At 60.8% G+C, this 17,945-nt stretch overlaps 1 protein-coding gene and 1 long non-coding RNA gene across 13 annotated transcripts in view; one reads left to right on the top strand and one right to left on the bottom strand.

Moving 5' to 3' along the window:
* Nucleotides 1-17,502, bottom strand: part of CAMK2B (calcium/calmodulin dependent protein kinase II beta) — a 77,130-nt gene extending 59,628 nt beyond the window's left edge. For 3 of the 12 annotated variants that reach the window (XM_051853043.2, XM_051853042.2, XM_051853041.2), the window contains exon 1: nucleotides 17,280-17,478. In XM_051853043.2, the coding sequence (XP_051709003.2) occupies nucleotides 17,280-17,344 (65 nt within the window). In that variant the 5' untranslated portion in view covers nucleotides 17,345-17,478. Of the gene's footprint in view, nucleotides 1-17,279 lie in introns of all 12 variants that reach the window. The other 9 variants (XM_051853054.2, XM_051853053.2, XM_051853052.2 and 6 more) reach the window with 5 other exon arrangements.
* LOC138845914 (uncharacterized) lies at nucleotides 5,914-7,449 on the top strand. Its single transcript, XR_011383235.1, has 2 exons — nucleotides 5,914-6,057; nucleotides 6,174-7,449. It is a non-coding gene; the product is annotated as an uncharacterized lncRNA (long non-coding RNA).
* Nucleotides 17,503-17,945: the final 443 nt, after the last annotated feature.

The raw sequence follows: 17,945 nt of genomic DNA on the forward strand, positions 1-17,945 counted from the left end.
ATAAAGTTGCAGTAGCTATATTAATTTCAGACAAAACAGACTTCTGAACAATGGAAGTTGTCAGGGATAAGGACACAGAATGGGGGCAAGTGTTTGGCTTAAGTCCCTGCTTGGGATGCCCACTTCCAGCAGTGGAGTGCCCGGCTCGGTACTGGCTGCTCCGCTTCCAATCCCGCTTCCGGCTCATGCACACCCTGGGAGCCAGCAGATGACGGCTCAAGTGCTTCTTGGATCCCTCCCACCTCCCACCCACATGGAAGACCCAGATGGCGTTTCTGGCTCCTAGTTTCGTTGGCACAGACCTGGCATTTGGGGAGCGAACCAGCAGATGGAATCAATCAATCTCTCCCCACCCGTTTCTAATGAAATTAAATTTTAAAAAAATATATAGTGTTCAAAATGATAAAGGAGTCCGTTTTCCAAGAAGGGGTAACAATCCCAAATGTGTACCAAATTCATGAGGCAAAAACTGATGGGGCTGGCAGGAGACGCAGGCGGACCTGCTGTCACCCTGGGACTTGGCACCCCGGGCCAGAGCCGGGCAAAGCCAGGAAGGGCGGAGTGAACTCGCGGGCATCACCGACGCCTTCACAGCCACAGCAAACACACGTTCTTCTACAAGCACTCGGGCCATCTTCCACCGCTCTCCCAGGCCATCAACAGAGAGCTGGGTCAGACGTGGAGCAGCCGGGACTTGAACGGGCGCCCATGTGGGATGCCAGCACCGCAGGCTAAGGCTTAACCTACAACACCACAGATCTGGCTCCTCCACCGCACATTTAAGGAGGAAATCATACCAATTATATAAAACTTCCTTCAGAAAACAGGAGCAAAGGGAATACCTCCTAACTCATCCATCGACGCCAGAATCACTCCAATACCCAAAGCAAAGATAAAGACATCACGAGAGATCTATAGACCACTATCCTTCATGAACACAGTCGCCAAAATCTTCATCAAACGTTACCTAATTCAGTCCAACAAGGTATAAAAGGAACCATGTACCATGACCAAGTGGGCTTTATCCCAGGTATGCAAGGCTGGTTAAACCCTCAAATGGGTTCCTGCAGCCCACGAGGGAGACCTGCACTGCCTGCCTGCCGCCCAGCTGCAGCCCCAGTTTCTCTCCTTCTTTCTCTCTCTGCCTTACAAATAAATAGTGATTTGTTCAAAGTCAATATAATCCATCACTAGATGCAGAGAAAGCACTGGACCAAGGCCAACCCCTTTTCACGGTAAAAACTCTCGGTGAACTACGACTAGAGGGGGAGTTCCTCAACCTGATCTAGAAAGATCTACAGAAGACCTGTGCTTGACTCCAGATTCACGGTGGGCAACTCGGCATCTTCCCGCTGAGATCGGGAACACAGCGAGTGTTCACTTCCACCGCTGCAATGCAACGCCCTGGTGAGTGCCCAAGACAGGAAGAGGCAGTTACCAGCTGAGCTAGACCGATCTCTGCCGGCACGTGACATGTCCAGGTCAACAACTCCACAACAGCTAAGACCCTCCTGGCCCTGAAGCAACCAGAGCACGGAGCAGGACACCAGGTTAGCACCAGAGGTCACTGCCTTCTTCCAGACCAGCAATGGACAGCTGGGATTCGAGGTTTACAACACAACACCGTTCACACCAGCACCCCCAGGACGGAAACACGCAGGCTCAAGCCAAACAAGACAGGTTCAAGATCTACGTGAGGGAAGCTGGACCTCTGACGAAAGACAGCAAAGAACTAAACAAACGGAGAGAAATTCCCACTCCTGGGCAGGAAGACTCACTGCTGTCACAGGCCCGGTCTTCCCACGTCTCCACACAGGGACCTCAATGCACTCCCAGCAGAAATCCCGGGGAGCTGTGCTGTATAAGTCAGCAAACTCATTCTGAAGTCTGTATGCGAGGCAAAGGACACTGGACAGCCAACGCGATGTGGAAGGGAATGCAAACCAAGTCCGGGGTGTGCAGAGACCACAGAGCAGTGCACTCCTTTCAACGGTGGTGCCTGGAAAACCGGACACTCGGACACAACCCGGATCTAGACACAGATCTCACACTTCTGACAAAAAGGAGCGAAAGTAGATCACATACCTCAATGTAAAAATGCAAAACTACAAAATTCCTGAAAAAAATCCTATAGGAGAGGGCGGGCTTTATGGTGGAGAGGGTTACAAGCCACTGCTCGCAGCGCGGGCATGGCACGTCGGAGTCCCTGCTGCTCCGCTTGCGATCCAGCTCCCTGATGATGCACCTGGGGAGGCAACAGAGGACGGCCCACGGGAGGGCTCAGGCCCCGCCCCGCCCCCGCCCCGCCCCCGCCCCCGCCGTGGGAGACCCGGGCGGGTTCCTGGCTCCTGACTTTCGACTGGCCCAGACGTGGCCATTTCAGGAGTGAAATCTCTCTCCCCATTGCTCTGCTTTTCAAATAAATAAATAAATATTTTAAAAATACATGAACCAAGGACCCCTGCATTGAAACCACGGGCCCAGTGAAGCACCAAGACATGGTGCGCCTCACCGGTGCGGCTGCCAATGCCAGGAGACGCCCTGAGGCAGCCCCCGGCCTCTCCAGAGCACAGGTGTCCCCAAAGAATGGCTGGCCCCTCTGGACAGCATTCCTCAGGGCCTGCCCGCCCTGCCAATGCAGTCTCCTAGGGACAGACGGCGCCTTCCTGTGGGGCGGAGGAGGCGGGGGACAGCAGAATGACCCAGGGATCTGAGAAAGCAGGAGGGAGGGGGAGGAGGAAGAAGAGGAAGAGGAGGGGGGAGGAAGAGGAGGAAGAGGAGAGGGAGGAGGAGGTGGGGGAGGAGGAGGAAGAAGAGGAGGAGAAGGAGGGGGAGGAGAGGGAGGAAGAGAAGGAGGAGCAGGAGAGGGAGGAGAAGGAAGAAGGGGGAGGAAGAGGGGGAGGGGGAAGAGGGGGAGGAGGAGCAGGAAGAGGAGGAGGAGGGTGTGGACAGAGGAGTGGGGCGTGGACAGAGGAGGGGGGCACACAGAGGAGTGGGGCGTGCACAGCGCCCGCCCCGTCCCCGTCTCTCAGTGGCGTCGCCCAGCTCAGCTGCATCCTTGCGGCTCCTCTCCTGCCTACACCCGGAGCCCTGGGGCCCTTCCAGGACGGAACCGCCCGCTGGCGACCACACAGCGGCTGCGGCCCTCAGCCGTGGTCCTCGGCCCACACTCTGTGGCTCCTGCTTCCTTCAGTGGGCAGCCCTGGGTGCTCCTCGCCGACCTGCACACGTGTGCACACCTGCTTCTCCCCACACAGCCCACGGAGATGGGGGTGCGCCCTTGTTCCACCCTCTCAAGCGTCCCTTCTCTCAGCCCCCAGCGTCCAGCAGGCAGCTGTGCCAGGACAAGCCTGTCCCAGGACGGGCTTGGTGTCCAGAACACTGGACAGGAAGGCCAGGTGGGCTGGAGGAAGACAGCCGTTTGTGGGGACACAGGGACTGGGACAGGCCCTGCTGCCTTCCCCTCCACCCCCTGCCTCTCCCTTGGGCGTCTCCCCTGGGACCTGTCCAGCTACCCTCCCAGGGCTGGGTCTGCAGGGACCCGGTCACAAAGGCAAGAACAGGAATGCAGGACCCAGGCCTGGTCCTCTTCAGGGAACGCCAGTGACTGCTGGCCACAAGGCTGGCGGCGCAAGGTACAGACGAGGCACCAGCTGCCACCTTGCACGCACAGCCCCTGGGAGCCCCTCACCACTGCCCAGCCAGCCTGCCTCCATCTCCTGCCCAGCAGGGTGGGCCAGGAGCAACTCCCGGCTCCCTGCGGGAGCCTGGGTCTGGGACAGCTGCCTCCCTGGGCGCAGGCCATGCTACTCGCCTGTAGGGAAAGGGGACACAGCCACTGTGCCCTCAGGATGTCCCCAGAACCTGAGCTCCGAGCCATCCAGAACAGAGGGGCCGCCCAGTTCCCCGCATCCCTCCACAGACTGCAGACAAGCCACGCCCAGGGACAGGCCCTGAGTCAAAGCCACGAGGGTCTGAGCAGAGCCAGGCCGGAGGACGGAGCCCGAGGCGGGGCTGCGGGCGGCACCGCGCCTGTGCCTGCGCGGTTCCCTTCCCGCAGGTGTGCGTCAGCGTCCGCGTTCAGTTTCGCTTTTACATTTCAAGTGGATCGGACTCCCTCCTCTTAGGTTCTGCTCTCGAGGAAGACGACTTGGGAAGTGTCCACCGCGTCCGCCCACGGGTGAGCGCTGTCACGGGGTTTCCACTGCGCCACACGTGGGGCCGGTAGGGACCCCACCTGCTGGTTCCCAGGGCGCTGGAGGCCAGTGGGGCACCGGGTGACAAGTTCTGCCCCGGGGAGGAACCCCGCGGCGCGTCTCCACGGGTCACTCACAAGGGCCAGGAGGTGCCGGTAGCCCCGGCGTCCCCCGCCGGACCCGCGCGATGGAGCAGCTCGCAGAGCCATCTCCAGGAAGGGGATCTGGGCAGACGCCACGGTGCAGGGGCACCCGGAGGGCGTCGTGCTGAGACAGGTCGCGTCCTGGGGGCCTCCCACTGACCGGGCCAGAACGCGGGCCAGCGGTGCCGGGCCAGGGGAGGGGAACAGGACAGATGAGAAGGTTCCAGAGACGGATGGTGGCAATGGCTACACACTGATGTAAGGTGCTTAACGCGGGAACTGGGCACTTGACAATGGCTGCAGCGGGACCCTGCTGCTCCACGCATCCCACCCCGGAAAAGGAGGGCAGCTAAGCAGCCGCAGCGCCGAAGCCCTGAGAAGCCTTAGAACACTCCCTGCAAACGGCCCTGCCACGTGGCAAATCAAACCTTAACCTCTGCCAACCGCCAAGAAAAATCCCAAGGGAAACAATGAATGCTGATCCGGCCAGAAATCCAGGAGCTCGAAGCAACGGCCACGGCCGGCGCTATGATGCAGGAGGCAAAGCCGCCGCCGGCATCCCACAGGGGCGCCAGTTCAAACCCCGCTGCTCTGCTTCCCATCCAGCTCCCAGCTAACGCACCTGGGAAAGCAGTGGAAGATGGCCCAGGTGCTCGGGCCCCTGCACCCACGTGGGAGACCCGGATGGAGCTCCTGGCTCCTGGCTTCAGCCTGGCCCAGCCCTGGACATTGTGGTCATTTGGGAAGTGAGCCAGTGGACGGAAGAGCTCCCCACCCCCGTCCAGACTCTGCCTTTCAAAAGAAATCCCTGTCTATAACAGAAACTGCCTGTGTGTCTCCCACCCTGGTGTGGACGCAGGCACAGGCCGTCCCCACTCAGCCCCAGCTCCAGGAGGAGAGAGCGAGAGCGAGACCCCTTCCCAGGCTGTCCAGCACACTGAAGCGACGTCGCTCAGGGCACACAGACACAAGGACAAAATGCAGCGGGGCTGAGGCCACCGGGGAACTGTGGGGAGCACCACAAACGTGGCTTGGTCAGGGCTCTGTCCAGGAGGGGCCAGGTGACAGGGCACGAGAGCGGCGGGTGAGACGAGGCTGGGCGGCAGAGGGCTCGGGCCGGGCGGGAGGAGACCCAGGCTCTGCCATCCATCTCCAGGAGAGACCAGGACCGCTGTGGGGGCTCAGCCTCAGATGGGGCAGTCCTAAGGGACACTCAGGACAGGACGTGGCGGCCTTCGGGTGACATCTGGAAGGACATCGGTCTTAGCAGCAGGACCCTCCGAAAGGCTGCCCCCAGAGTGCAGTGGCACAGTGGCCGGGCTCCAGCCCTCACTGCTGTGGAAGAAACAGGAATGGCAGGGTGGGGCCGCTTCTCCAGGTGGCTGGTGACCCCCGGGAGGGGCCCTGCACCCTGGTCCCCAGCAGGAGCCTGCCCCCCCAGCCCCTCCCAGCGTCTGGCCGGAGCCTGGCTCTGAGCTAGGGTCAGGCAGAGGCCCAGGGAGCGGCTAAGTTTAGCGACACAGTCATCAGGCACGCGCCCCACGCGCCAGCCGCTCACCGGCTTTCCTCCGAGGGGGGGCTCCGTGGCCGAGGCTGCCCTGGGGGCGGTGGCCCGGCCAGAACCGCCCTTCTGCCAGGGCCACCCCTGCCAGGGCCGCCGGCTGGGCCTTGGCAGTCACTTCCGCCGGGATCCAGACACGGGAGCTTCTGTTCCCCAGGCAGGTTTCACTTACTCTGGTTTTTAACGTCTTGATGGACGGCGGACGCCTCGGCGTGCGGCGCGGAGGCCTTGAACGCACGTCACCCAGTCTAAGTGTCAATGCCTTCTTCCCAGCCACGAGCAACCTCTGGCTCGCCAGCCGCGCCCGGCTCCCTTCCTGCCCCAGCAAACTCCATCTGCGGGGACCGTGTCCCGCCAGTCTTCTGCGGCTGCTCCTGCCGGCAGTGTGGCGCGTCTGTCCAGGCCTGGATGGTGGTCCACGTGCCGCTGCACCACGCTTTCTCCAGCCACTCATCGGGCAAGGCCCACGGCTGCTTCTGCCCCTGGGTGCGCACCCGGCGGTGGATCTCCGAGGAAGCGCCCTTTGCAGTCTTCTGGGAGAAACGCCTATTCAGGTCCTTTGCCCGTTTTTTGAAATGGAGTTGTTTCTTTTCTTACTGTTAAGTGGTAGGAATTCCAAAATCCCCTGACTACAAATTCCTTACGAGGTCCATGGCTGGCAAATCGCCTCTCCCTCCCGAGAGGCAGAGGCCGCCTTTTCACTTTCTCGTTGGTGCCCTGTGAAACAGGGAAGTTCTCCTTGGTGAACTCGCTGTCTACGCATCTATTGTTCTCCTGCTACTTGTGTTTTTGGTGTCACGGCTAAAACAGCCACTAGCCAGCCCGAGGTCCCTGAGATGTACGCCTGCATCTGCTTCTAAGAGTCGCACGGCTTCAGCACCGTGTTTAAGTCTGCTACATCTAGAGATGCTTTTCTGTATATGGGGTCAGGTGGGGCTCCAGCTTCCCTCTCTAGCATGTGGGTCCCAGACGTCCCTCTGTGGAATGGACCATTATCCTGTCACCCCTGAATTGTCCGGGCGTCCTGGTGAAAGCCAGCGACTCTGGATGCGCACATGAACTCCACACGATCCCACGGCGCGGAGCTGTGTGTCCGTCTCGTGCCAACGCCACATGGGCTCAGATGCTGCAGCTGTGCCGTCCGTTTTGAACAAGGGAGGCGTGAGTTCTCCACTTTGCTCTTCCTTTCTAAGACTGTGTTGAGTCCTCTGTACCGCTTGTATTTTCCCGGGAATTCTAGGACCCACCCATCAACTCCCGCCAAAAGCGCAGCTGGAGTCTTTGCAGGCTCCCCCTGGAGCGCCCTGTCACCTTCATGACAGCAGGTCTTCCCATTGACGGGCTCCCTTCCCATTTATTTAGGTCTCCTAATTTCTCTCAACAATCTTCAATAAACAAATCTTGTAGTTCTTTTGTTAAATCTATTACAAGGAATCTTATTGCTTTAGATGCTTCTGTAAATAAAAAATGTTTTCCTAATATTATTTGAAGAATAAATATTGCTATCATTTAATTAAACGCAATGAACTTTAGAATATTGATCTTGCAACTTTGCCTAATTCGTTTTTTGGTTCTAATGGTTTTTAGTGGGTTCTTTAGGACGTTCTACATGCAAAATCATGTCATCGACAAGCAGGAGCGATTCCCCTATTCCTTTCAAGCCTGGTGATGTCTTCCTCTTCCCTAGTGCTCCTCCTCGAACCTCTCATCCGTGTTGACGGCAATGGACAGAGCAGACATCCTTGATTGTGTCTAAGCTTAGGGAGTTGGGAAAGTTAGTCTTTTTTTTTTTTTTCAGGATTTATGTAATTTATTTGAAAGGCAGAGTTACAGAGAGAAAGGGGGGGTAGAGAGAGAGAGAGAGAGAGAGAGAGAGAGATCTTCCATCCACTGGTTCACTCCCCAAATGGCTGCAACGGCCAGAACTTGGCCATGCTGAAGCCAGGAGCCAGGAGCTTCCTTCAGGTCTCCCACGTGGGTGCAGGGGCCCAGGCACTTGGGCCGTCCTCCACTGCTTTCCCAGGTGCATTAGCAGGGAGCTGGATCGGCAGTGGAGCAGCCAGGACTCAGACCAGAGCCCATATGGGGTGGCCCAGCATTGCCGGCGGCAGCTTGTCCACTACACAACGCAGCCGAAAGTTAGTCTTCTGTAGAGATGTTAGTTGAGGTCTTTTCATAAATGTTTTTTTCCAAGTCGAGAAGTTCTCTTTTCTTAGCCTGCTAAGTGTTTTTGTTTGTTTCTTCATTTTCATTTCATTGGTTTTTTTTTTTTTTTTTTTATCATGAAAGAGTGTTAGATATTTTCAAATGCTTTTTCTGCATGTGTCGAGATGGCCATAGTTTCTTTGTTTACTTGGCCAACTGGTATATTATATAGATTGATTTCTTAAAAAGATTTATTTATCTGAAAGTCAGAGTTACAGAAAGCGAGGGGGTGGGGGGAGATGTCTTCCATCCGCTGGTTCATTCCTCAGATGGCTGTAGAGCCAGGACTGGGTCAGGCAGAAGCCAGGAGCCAGGAGCTTCTTCCAGATCTCCCACATGGGTGTCAGGGGCCCAGGCACTTGGACCATCTTCCGCTGCTTTTCCCAGGCCGACAGCACGGAGCTGAGGTAGGAAGTGGAGCAGCCGAGACACGAATCGGCACCCATATGGGATGCCTGCGTCCCAGGTGGCGACTTTACCCGCTGTGCCCACCATGCCAGCCCCCTGTTCCCGGGATGGATCCTGCTTGTTCACAACGGCTTCTTTCTCACACAGCGCTGCATCTGAGCCTCACGAGCAAGCCTCTGGCAGTGTCTGGAGTCTGGCTTTGGCAGCGGGGTGGTACTCGCTTCATAAAATCGGTCGGGAGGAATTCCCTCCACTCCTGCCCTTGGGGAGGGTTTGAGGATGGTGTTAGTGCGTCAGGACTGACCGGAGGTTACCTGGACGCCGTGTCTTCTCGGGGTGGGGGTGGATTTCGGGACCGCTCCTCCAGCCTCCGTCAAGTTCTGATGGATTTTCTGTTCTCCAGAGTCGCTTCCAGCCACCTGCGCCTTCTGAAGGGCTCGCCCATGTGTCTCCAGTGTCCAGTTTTTGTAGATAATTTTTTTTAATTTATTTGAAAGACAGAGCTACAGAGAGAGAAGGAAAGAGAGAGAGGTCTTCCATCCGCTGGTTCACTCTCCAAATGGCCACAAGTGCCAGGGCTGGGGCAGGCTGAAGCCAGGAGCCAGGAGCTTCTTCCGGGTCTCCCACGTGGGTGCAGGGGCCCAAGGACCTGGGCCATCATCCACTGCTTTCCCAGGTGCCTTAGCAGGGAGCTGGATCAGAAGTGGAGCAGCCAGGACTCAATCCAGCACCCACGAGGGATGCCAGCAGCGAAGGCGGAGGCTTAACCTGCCATACCACAGCGCCGGCCCGCAGGTGGAAATTTGTTTCTGGAAGACCTCAGCGACGCTCCCGCCTCCATTCCTGGCCTTAGCCCTTTGCATCTCGTCTTGCTCCTGGCCTCACGGCGCTCACTTCGCATTCCCTTCCTCCACACTGGCACTGCCACGTCTCTCGGCTGCTCCCAGCCCTGTCCTCTGCCGTCCACCCAGCACGTGGCTCCCTCTCCCCACCGCAAGGGCCGTGCCGCCCGGGCACCCAGGAAATGCCTGGCACAGGTGCTCCACTAGGCTGTGGAGGAGCGAATGAGCAGGGACGACCAGGAGCTCAGACATCGGACCAGCACTTCCCTCCTCGGACAGTCGGGCCGGCGCTTCCATCCTCAGACATCGGACTGACACTTCCGTCCTCCGACGGTCAGACCGGCACTTCCCTCCTCGGACGGTCGGACTGACTTCCACCCTCAGACGGTCAGAACGGCACTTCCATTTCAGGTGGTCGGACCAGTATTTCCTCCTCAGATGGTCCGGACGGTCACTTCCCTCCTCAGAAGCAGCCTTTAAAATGGGAAGGAGCCAAGTCCTTGGGCCCTGCACCCGCGGGGGAGACCAGGAGGAAGTACCTGGCTCCTGGCTTCAGATCGGTACAGCGCACGGGCCATAGCAGCCATTTGGGGGATGAACCAACAGAAAGAAGACCTTTCTCTCTGTCTCTCTCTCTCTCTGTCCACTCTGCCTGTCAAAAAAAAAAAAAAAAAGGAAAGGAGCCAACAGCAAAGGGTGACCTTGACACTCTGGCCTGGTGACCCCATCCAGCCGTCGCTGTTGTCCCAAAACCACCAGAACCTGGACCGTGTCTGGCCCAAACCAAGACACGCAGCATCACGCGCACAGCCGGTTTCGAAGGCTTGTCCAGAGGACGTAGAACGGTCTACTGTAATCCCCTGGACGACTGTTTGTGCGTCCCCTGAAGTGCGTCCGTGAAAGCCTGGGCCCCGGCGTCTACATTAGTGGTCAATGGTTCGCGGTAAACGTGGACACTGAGTGCCTCGTGGTGTGGAGCTCAGGCCTCTGGGACACGATCAGGTCGGAGCAAGCTGCTGGGGCGGGGCGGGGGGAGGGGCCCACGCGCCTCTCTGCTTCCCTGCCTGGCCTGTGGCCCCTCGGGATGAGCTGCGCCACCCCACACTGGTCAGGTATCAGACCCGTGCCACCGCCCGATCCTGTGAACTTCCAAACCAGACAAGGGACCCCCTTCCTGCCCAAGTGGCTTCTCCCCCGGGCATTTCATTGGTAGCGACAAAACGCCGACCCAGGCACGCAGACGCCCTTGTACGGACTACATGCCGAAATCATGCGTTAGGTACAGGTGAAATAAATACCTTAGTCAAGTTCCCTCTTCCTGTTTCCTTCTACTCTCCTTTTAAGTGCTAGGAAACATTTATTTTATTTTATTTATTTGAGAGGCAGAGAGAAATACAAACAGGGAGACACAGTGAGCTCCCATCTGCTGGTTCACTCCTCAGATGCCTGCGACGGCTGGGACTGGGCTGGACCAACGCCAGGAGCAAGGACCACAGTCCGAGTCCCCGGGCAAGTGTTGGGGTCCCCAGTACTTGAACCATTAGCAGTACACGGGCAGGGGGCTGGGTCAGGAGCCGAAGGCAGGCACTCCAGCATGGAATGCAGACATCGTAACTGCTGGACTCAGGCTCACAGGAGGAGAAAATTCTAGATCACACGTGTGGCTCCGCTTTGGGGCCACATTTCATTTTCTCTGGACAACACTGCTGTGGGCGGCTATGGCACTGGGTGCATGGAGAACGAAGGCAAACTCACAGCGGGGCTCCTGCAGAACCAATGGGTGTGAGAGGGCGTGGGCGAGGGCAAGGGTGAGAGCGAGGCAGGGTGCTGCACCTGCAGGGACCACTGGCACCACGGGGAGCACACGGAAGCCCTGCTGCCCCAAACCCCCGGCTGGGGTGGGGCCTGGACACCTCCCCAGGGGCCTCCCACATGCGGCGCAGGCCAAGAATCACTGCCTGGGTGCCATCTTGAGCTGACCCGCCTCCTAAGGGGGCCCAGAAACCCCCCCAACCAATGGCCTGGGTCGAACCCCTGGGCTCTGCGGATGGGGCTGGAGTCCGACACGCGTGGACAGACATGACATTCTGGGAGGCGAATTGAGCAGAGCACAGAGAGTCTCTCCGGGTGCAGCTTTGTGACAGCTGGGCCTGCATCTCCCGGGGGCAGGGGTCCCCAAGGACGCCCCGTTCAGGATGGGTGTGCCACTGCTCCGGGAAGCAGTCCTGAGTGACCCAGGCTGTGCTGCAGCCTCTGCTGAACACCAGCCGCATGCCTGCACGGGTCCAGCCTCAGGTGCCCGACCTCAGGTGGGCTCCCAGCAGAGCCCCCAGCCCCTCCCCCAGCGCAGAAGCTGAGGAATCAGGCACCGTGGACGCCCAGGCAGCCGGCTGTGTGGCTTCTGCCTCCTACGCGACATGTTCCCAAGTCTTTGCCCAGCTACTGCCAATCTGTTTCAGAATTCAACAAGCGCTTGTCTTGGGCTAACAGAAACCCCAAACTTTCATGATTTTGGGGTCATTATTCCAGCTTGTAAAGGCCCACACGTGCTGACAGCTGAGCCCGGGGTTCAGTCTGTGACCAGCCCAGGAGACCGGGCCACCCAGTGACCCGGCAGCTAAGCAACGCCACCCCCACCAACAAAGGATGCTTCCATTTCAAATAAATGCAGATCTTATAAAAATGAATAAAGGACATATTTCTATGTGCTATGCCAACATGATAATTTTGTTTAAAACTGCATTGATACATAATGCATTTTTCGTTCTGTCTCCACGCACACAGTAACTCACAGCTGTAAAAAATGCTTCACGAGAGATCAGATCAGATGCCAGCCTTGTGGGGCAGAGAGCGGGCATTAACGTTTTTCGAGAACATATTTGGAATCTCCAGAAAGCTCCCGTCCCTTGCTTGGACCCCTGAGGGGGCATCGCGGATCCGAGCATCTGCAGGTTCTCCCAGGGCACACACCATGCAGGTGTCCCCACGTGGTCATTTCCATTAAACCACCTGTGAACCCCAGGGCCTCTTTGCAGGCTGTGAACAGACACAGGGCCACCCGCTGGGATGCTTCTGCGAGAAGCCACCCTCTGTCCCTGGGAGCACGCGCCCTTCGGTTCCTTGGGGGGGGGGGGGCTGGACCTGAGCCAGCATCCGCCTGCACCTGCCTTCGCCTCCTCTCGACAGCCCCCACCTGGCCGCTCCAGGAACACAGCCCTTCCTGCACAGGGTTCGAGCCGCAACCTCCTGACCTTCCAGGCTCTGGTTTCCCACACATGGGCCCATGATCCTGTCACACGCATCACAGGGTGGGTCCCACATTTTGGGGTTCAAAATTCACAGATCTGTTTAGAAACCCTGCAACGTTGAGCAACAGAAGAGACTGGTGTGGGGGGAGGGGGAGAGGCATGAAGACGTGCCCAGCGGACACTGCAGGGAGCACGCGCACGGCGGTTCCACGTGTGTTTTAAACTCACACGCGTGCGTTGTACATGTCTGCGTGTGCCCCTTCCACCGCCACCTTCACACACAGTGCAGGCACCTCTGAGCAGTGAGGGTCCCTGAGCGTGCCCACATACGCCGTGTTGCTTGGGTGTTGTCTTACAGAGAGACTACATTGCCCCTGGTAAACTGTGCAATAAAATCAAAACGTGCATGTCCTCAAGCGGGGCCAGAGATTCGGCTGTCATAGAGAGAGAACGAAAAGGCTGTGACGGTTCACACAGGGGAGCCGTGGGCAGTGCCCCCGGCTTGGAAAACACAAACACAGCCCGGCCGGCCGCCGGCTGCGGGCAGGCACATCCGAGAGCCTAGGAGCAGGGGCCACAGTGCAGCAGCAGCACGTGGGAAGCACGGCGCGGAGGAGGGTCCAGACCCCTGAGGGCACCAGACGTGGCTCTCAGAGTCGCTCTGACCCTGTGCGACCTCTGCTGGCTCAGGGTCTCTCCAGGCCTCTGTCCCCGCTCCTGAACCCTGGCAATGACCACAACACCCAATCGCAGACGGAATCAGCGCCATTGAGGTGCTAGCGACTGTCACCAGGAGGGAAGGAGTCGGGTAGCAAGCACGAGGTATATTCTTAGCTCTCCACCAAAGTAGGTTATGGTATAAAAATACCAGTACATAGTAACTCAGCCAGCCCCACGGCCGGCAGCCTCGCGCGGGCGCCTCCTTCCTAACTACCCTCATTACCGAGTCAGGGCCAGAGCCCGCCGCACCCACCGCTCCGCACACGGGGAGGAGACCTCTGGGGCCAGGGCCTGGGGACACAGCTGACCTGGGCAGGGGGCCCCGCATGAGAGATGGTGTGGGACACCGGGGACAAGACAGGAGCTGGGGGGGCAGGGTGTGCGGGCACCCGAGGGAGCGCAGGAGGCTGGTTGGGCGGCCCAGGAGCGAGGGGTGGCGCCTGGCACGCTCTGGGAGGCCAAAGGCAAATACGGCACTTCCTCCCCGCCCGCGTCCCCTCTTCCTTAGCAACCACTCTCAGAGCTCGGCAAACCCAAAAATCGATTTGCTCTGAACGTCCTCAGTTTATCCATTAACCACCCAGAGGCCACACCCCAGCCCAGAGCATAGCTCTCCGCATGGTGGGCACGGTGACAGCGATGGGGCAGCCAGCGACGCCCCGCCCGCCCATGGCCCGCCAGGCAGCCTGCTCCCTAGGGCTGGGGGAGACCCAGCAGTGTCAAGGACACAGCAAGGTCAGTTCTGGGCCCATCTGAACTCAGGCAAGCTGCCCGCCTCCCTTTGTCTCAACGGGGAGCGGGCAGAGGGCTTCCTGAGCCGCCAATCAAATCGGACCTCTTGGCGCTTGTCTGGGTGTTGCTTCACATGGGTGACAAAAGGAGCTCATGGACCCCAAAACTGCAACCGACGCCCTAGGGAGCTGCTTCCTCCAGAGCACCCACACTTTGAGGACACTAGGGCTCCCTAAAACGAAGACATAAAAATTCACACCACTTCTTGCCCAGCGTTTACAATCCAAGTCCAGGGCCTGCAGCACAGGGGAGTAGCACCCCAACACGCCTTGGGAGCACCCCAGGGGAAGCCTGCAGACCCTTCCTGGGAGACACGCCAAAGCAGCCCTCACGCCCGTGCCAGCAAACACGTGTGTGCTGCTGTCCCGCGCCGGCAGAGCGCCAAAAGCAGTGGCAACCTAGATTCCCACCTGGAGCGGGCCGGAGAGCCCAGGCTGGCTCCAGGATGTCACGCGGGGCACCCGCGGCTGGGAGGGCCACGTCCAGGGACCGCACGACACCCGCTTTTCCAGGGAAAGCAACGCTGCACGGAAAACACATGCAAGAATCCCTACGCAAGCATCGGCTGTGGTCCCCGCGTCGGCGTGTAGCTGCGCCCTGAGGAGCCGCGAGGAAACACACAAGACACAAACGTGCGACCGCAGCCGGGGGCCACGGGCTCCCTAACGTATTCGCCTGTAATACTTTACTTCTTATAACTTGTGAGAAAGGGAGAAGTCAGCGAAAGTGGCAAAAGATGAACAGTTTGCAACCTGAGCAGGCAAACCACCGGCACTTCTTTTGCGAGTTCTGGTATTTTCTGAATTTTGAAAAATCTACAAGATGTAAAGCAAGCGAGACCCGCACTGCAGGGTCCACACCGCCCAGGACGTCCCTGCTTCACTGTGCGCCTGCCCCTGGGGTCCCTGGGCTCCAGACAGCTTCGGCTCCCCACAGGGCTGGACACTGAAGGGCACACCCATAGCCCCAAGGTGGGCAGGACCCGTGGCACGGCCCCCAGGGCACACCCAGGAGCAGAGGCGGAGAAAGGACAGGGCAGGAGAAGGAGAAGCCTTCGAGCAGCCTCAGGCCCGTGGCCCAGCCCATCCACCAGCAGGGACAGCGGGCAGCTCGGCGCGCCTGACTGGGTGCCAGGGGCTGCAGCTTTAAATAAACTTGGACCAGTCCACCTGGGCCGGGAGGCAGCACCAACTGTGCCCCGGCCAGCCCTGTCAACAACTAGCCAGCATGGCCGCTGCGGATCTCGCCTGCACGGCCCCGGCCCCCTCCCCACATGCTGCCTGACCCCAGGCATTCCCCTGGGGCCAGACAGGCTCAGCTGGGCTGAGCTGACCGATGCTGGCTGCGACGCCCCCTCTTGTCCCAAGTCGCTGCAGGCCCCTCACATCGCACCCACTCCCTTCCAGCCGCTCCTCCTGCCCACCTGGGAAGCAGTGAGCGATTCCAGCCCTCACCTGCCCCTCCAGGAGAGTCAGCCCCAGACACCTCTACTCTCAGGGTGGCGGCAGCTGCCGATAACCAGTTGCTGTTGGGACGGGAGGCTGGGGGCGGGGGGACCCAGCCAGCCCGAGCTGCGGCCAGGGAAGGTGGCCATGCCACAGGGAAGACAGGAGACATGGAATGAGCCTGGGCTGGGGCCCCCGACTCGCCAGGGGCTGCCCTGGCAGATGCCCAGGGTGAGGGCCTGTGTGATTCCGGACACAGTGGAGGAGAGGCCACGAAGGTCCCTGGAAGTGACCACTGCCCTCTTCCCGGGACAGCCCGCCACCTGCCTGACCCACAGCATAGAGACAGCGCCGGGGACACAGGGCAGCGGGGGGGTCTGAGCACCACTGGGTCAGACCCAGGGCTCCCACGAGGACCCCCAGCCCACCCAGCACCCTCTTCCTCTCTGCCTCCGGCCCAGCCTGCCCCGGAAGGTTGTTCCTTCCAGGGCGGCCCTCCACAGCCAACAGGCCTCCGCCAAGGGGTCCTGAGCTGCCCCTATCCCCTCACTTCCACCCTAGGCCGCCCCCAGGCCTGCTTGACCTGGGGTGTCCCCACGTGCAGAGAGAAGAAGGAAGGCGCGCAGCGCACCCCTCCCGCGGCTGCTCCACAATTATCAGCCATCAGCGTCCCTCGCCCACCACAAGCTTCCACCAGGCGCTTTTTTAGTAAAGGGGAAAAAAGGATCTGCCGCTGCAAGTGTAAGAGGAAATCTCGCCAGCGCCCCCGCCCGCAGGAGAGCTGGGGGAGGGCGGGGGGGGGAGGGGAAGGATGGGCCCGGCGCGATCCGGAGTTCTGAAGCCAGCCCAAGGGGTGCCAGGCACAGCCACCTTGGTGCGCCGAGGGGGACCTGTGGGGCTCCCTAGCCTTTGACCTGAGGGGCAGAGCGGCACCTGAAGACCCCAAAGCAGGACATGGCTCGCCTGGCGGAGCGCACGGTGTGTCCAGGGGCTGGGGCACCTGTTCCCAGGAGGCCCCACCTGCGCCTGGCCATCACGGCCCCTCGCTGCCTCCGGGAGCCCGAAAACAACGCTCCCAAACCCAGCCCCAGGAGCCGCCCGCGCGGGAGCCCTGCCTCACCCCTTCATCCCCACCCTTCATGACCTGACCCGGACTCCCTGACCTCGCCCCCTCCTCCAAATAACTGTTTCCAGAAGAATCTAGGGAAAGATCCTCCCTGGATCGCCGGGGGCCCACGCAAGGCTGCTCCCACGCCGGCAACCCGCACGGAGGGGGCCGCGCAGGAGCAGGCGCGGAGCGGGTCCCGCCGCCCCCGCCGCCGCCGCCCGGTGGGGGTGGGGACAGCGCGCCGCGCGGGGGCGACCCCCGGGGCCGCAGCCGGCCGGACTCGGCGCACCAGGCCCCGCGCCCGCCCCCGCGCGCCCCTCCTCGGTGACCTCCCCGCCGCCAAATGCGTCACGTCTGCCCCGCGCTCGGGGGACACCTGCTGCCGCCCCCGCCGCGCGAGTCCAGAGCCCCGGGCCCCCGGGCGCCGCGCTGTGCGGCGCCGGGCCCGGGGTCGGGGTCGGGCAGCGCGGGGCCGCACGCTCCGGCCGGGGCCCGGAGGAGCCGGGGGCGCGCCGGGCCGCAGTGCGCCCGGGGCCGGCGGCGCCGAGGCTCCAGCGCCCCAGGGGCCCGGCCCTCGGGGGCCCGGCCAGCGCGCGCGCCTCGGCTCTTACTTGCCAATATCCTCGTAGAGCTGATACTCGTCGGTGAAGCGAGTGCAGGTCACCGTGGTGGCCATGGCGGCGGCGGACGGGAACGGCGTGCGCTCGGCTGCGCTCGGCGGCGGCGACTCCGGCTCCCGCTCGCGGGCACGGCGGCGACACGGGCGCGGGCGCGGAGACACCTCGGCTCGCGGCGCCGGGCGGGGGCCGGGCTGGGCTGCGCGCGCGGCGGGCGCACGCGAGATCTGCTCGCTCGGTCCCCGCCAGGAGCGCGCCGCACACCTACGCGGGGAGGCGCGGGAGCGCTGTCACCGCCGCCGCCGCCGCCGCGCCCGCCCCGCCTGCTGCCCCCAGCACGCGCCGCATCCGCGCCCCGCACACGCCGCTCCTGCACTCGCGCCGCGCCACACCCGCGCCCTGCACCTGCACCGGGCCCGCGCCCTGCATTCAAACCGGTGTCCTGCACCCGCACCGCGCCGCACCCGCGCGGTGCCTGTACCCTGATACAGCACGCTAGCACGCACGCCGCTCCTGCACCCACATTGCACCGGCTTCTGTGCCCCACTCGGGGCCCTGCACATGCACCCACACTTACAGCGGTGCCTTTCACCCGCACATGTGTCTGTCGCAATACATGCGGCCGCACCATGAACCTGGACACGCACCTATGCCCTGCAC

The sequence above is a fragment of the Oryctolagus cuniculus genome, chromosome 16 (assembly GCF_964237555.1).
Source record: "Oryctolagus cuniculus chromosome 16, mOryCun1.1, whole genome shotgun sequence".
Classification (NCBI taxonomy): Eukaryota; Metazoa; Chordata; class Mammalia; order Lagomorpha; family Leporidae; genus Oryctolagus; species Oryctolagus cuniculus.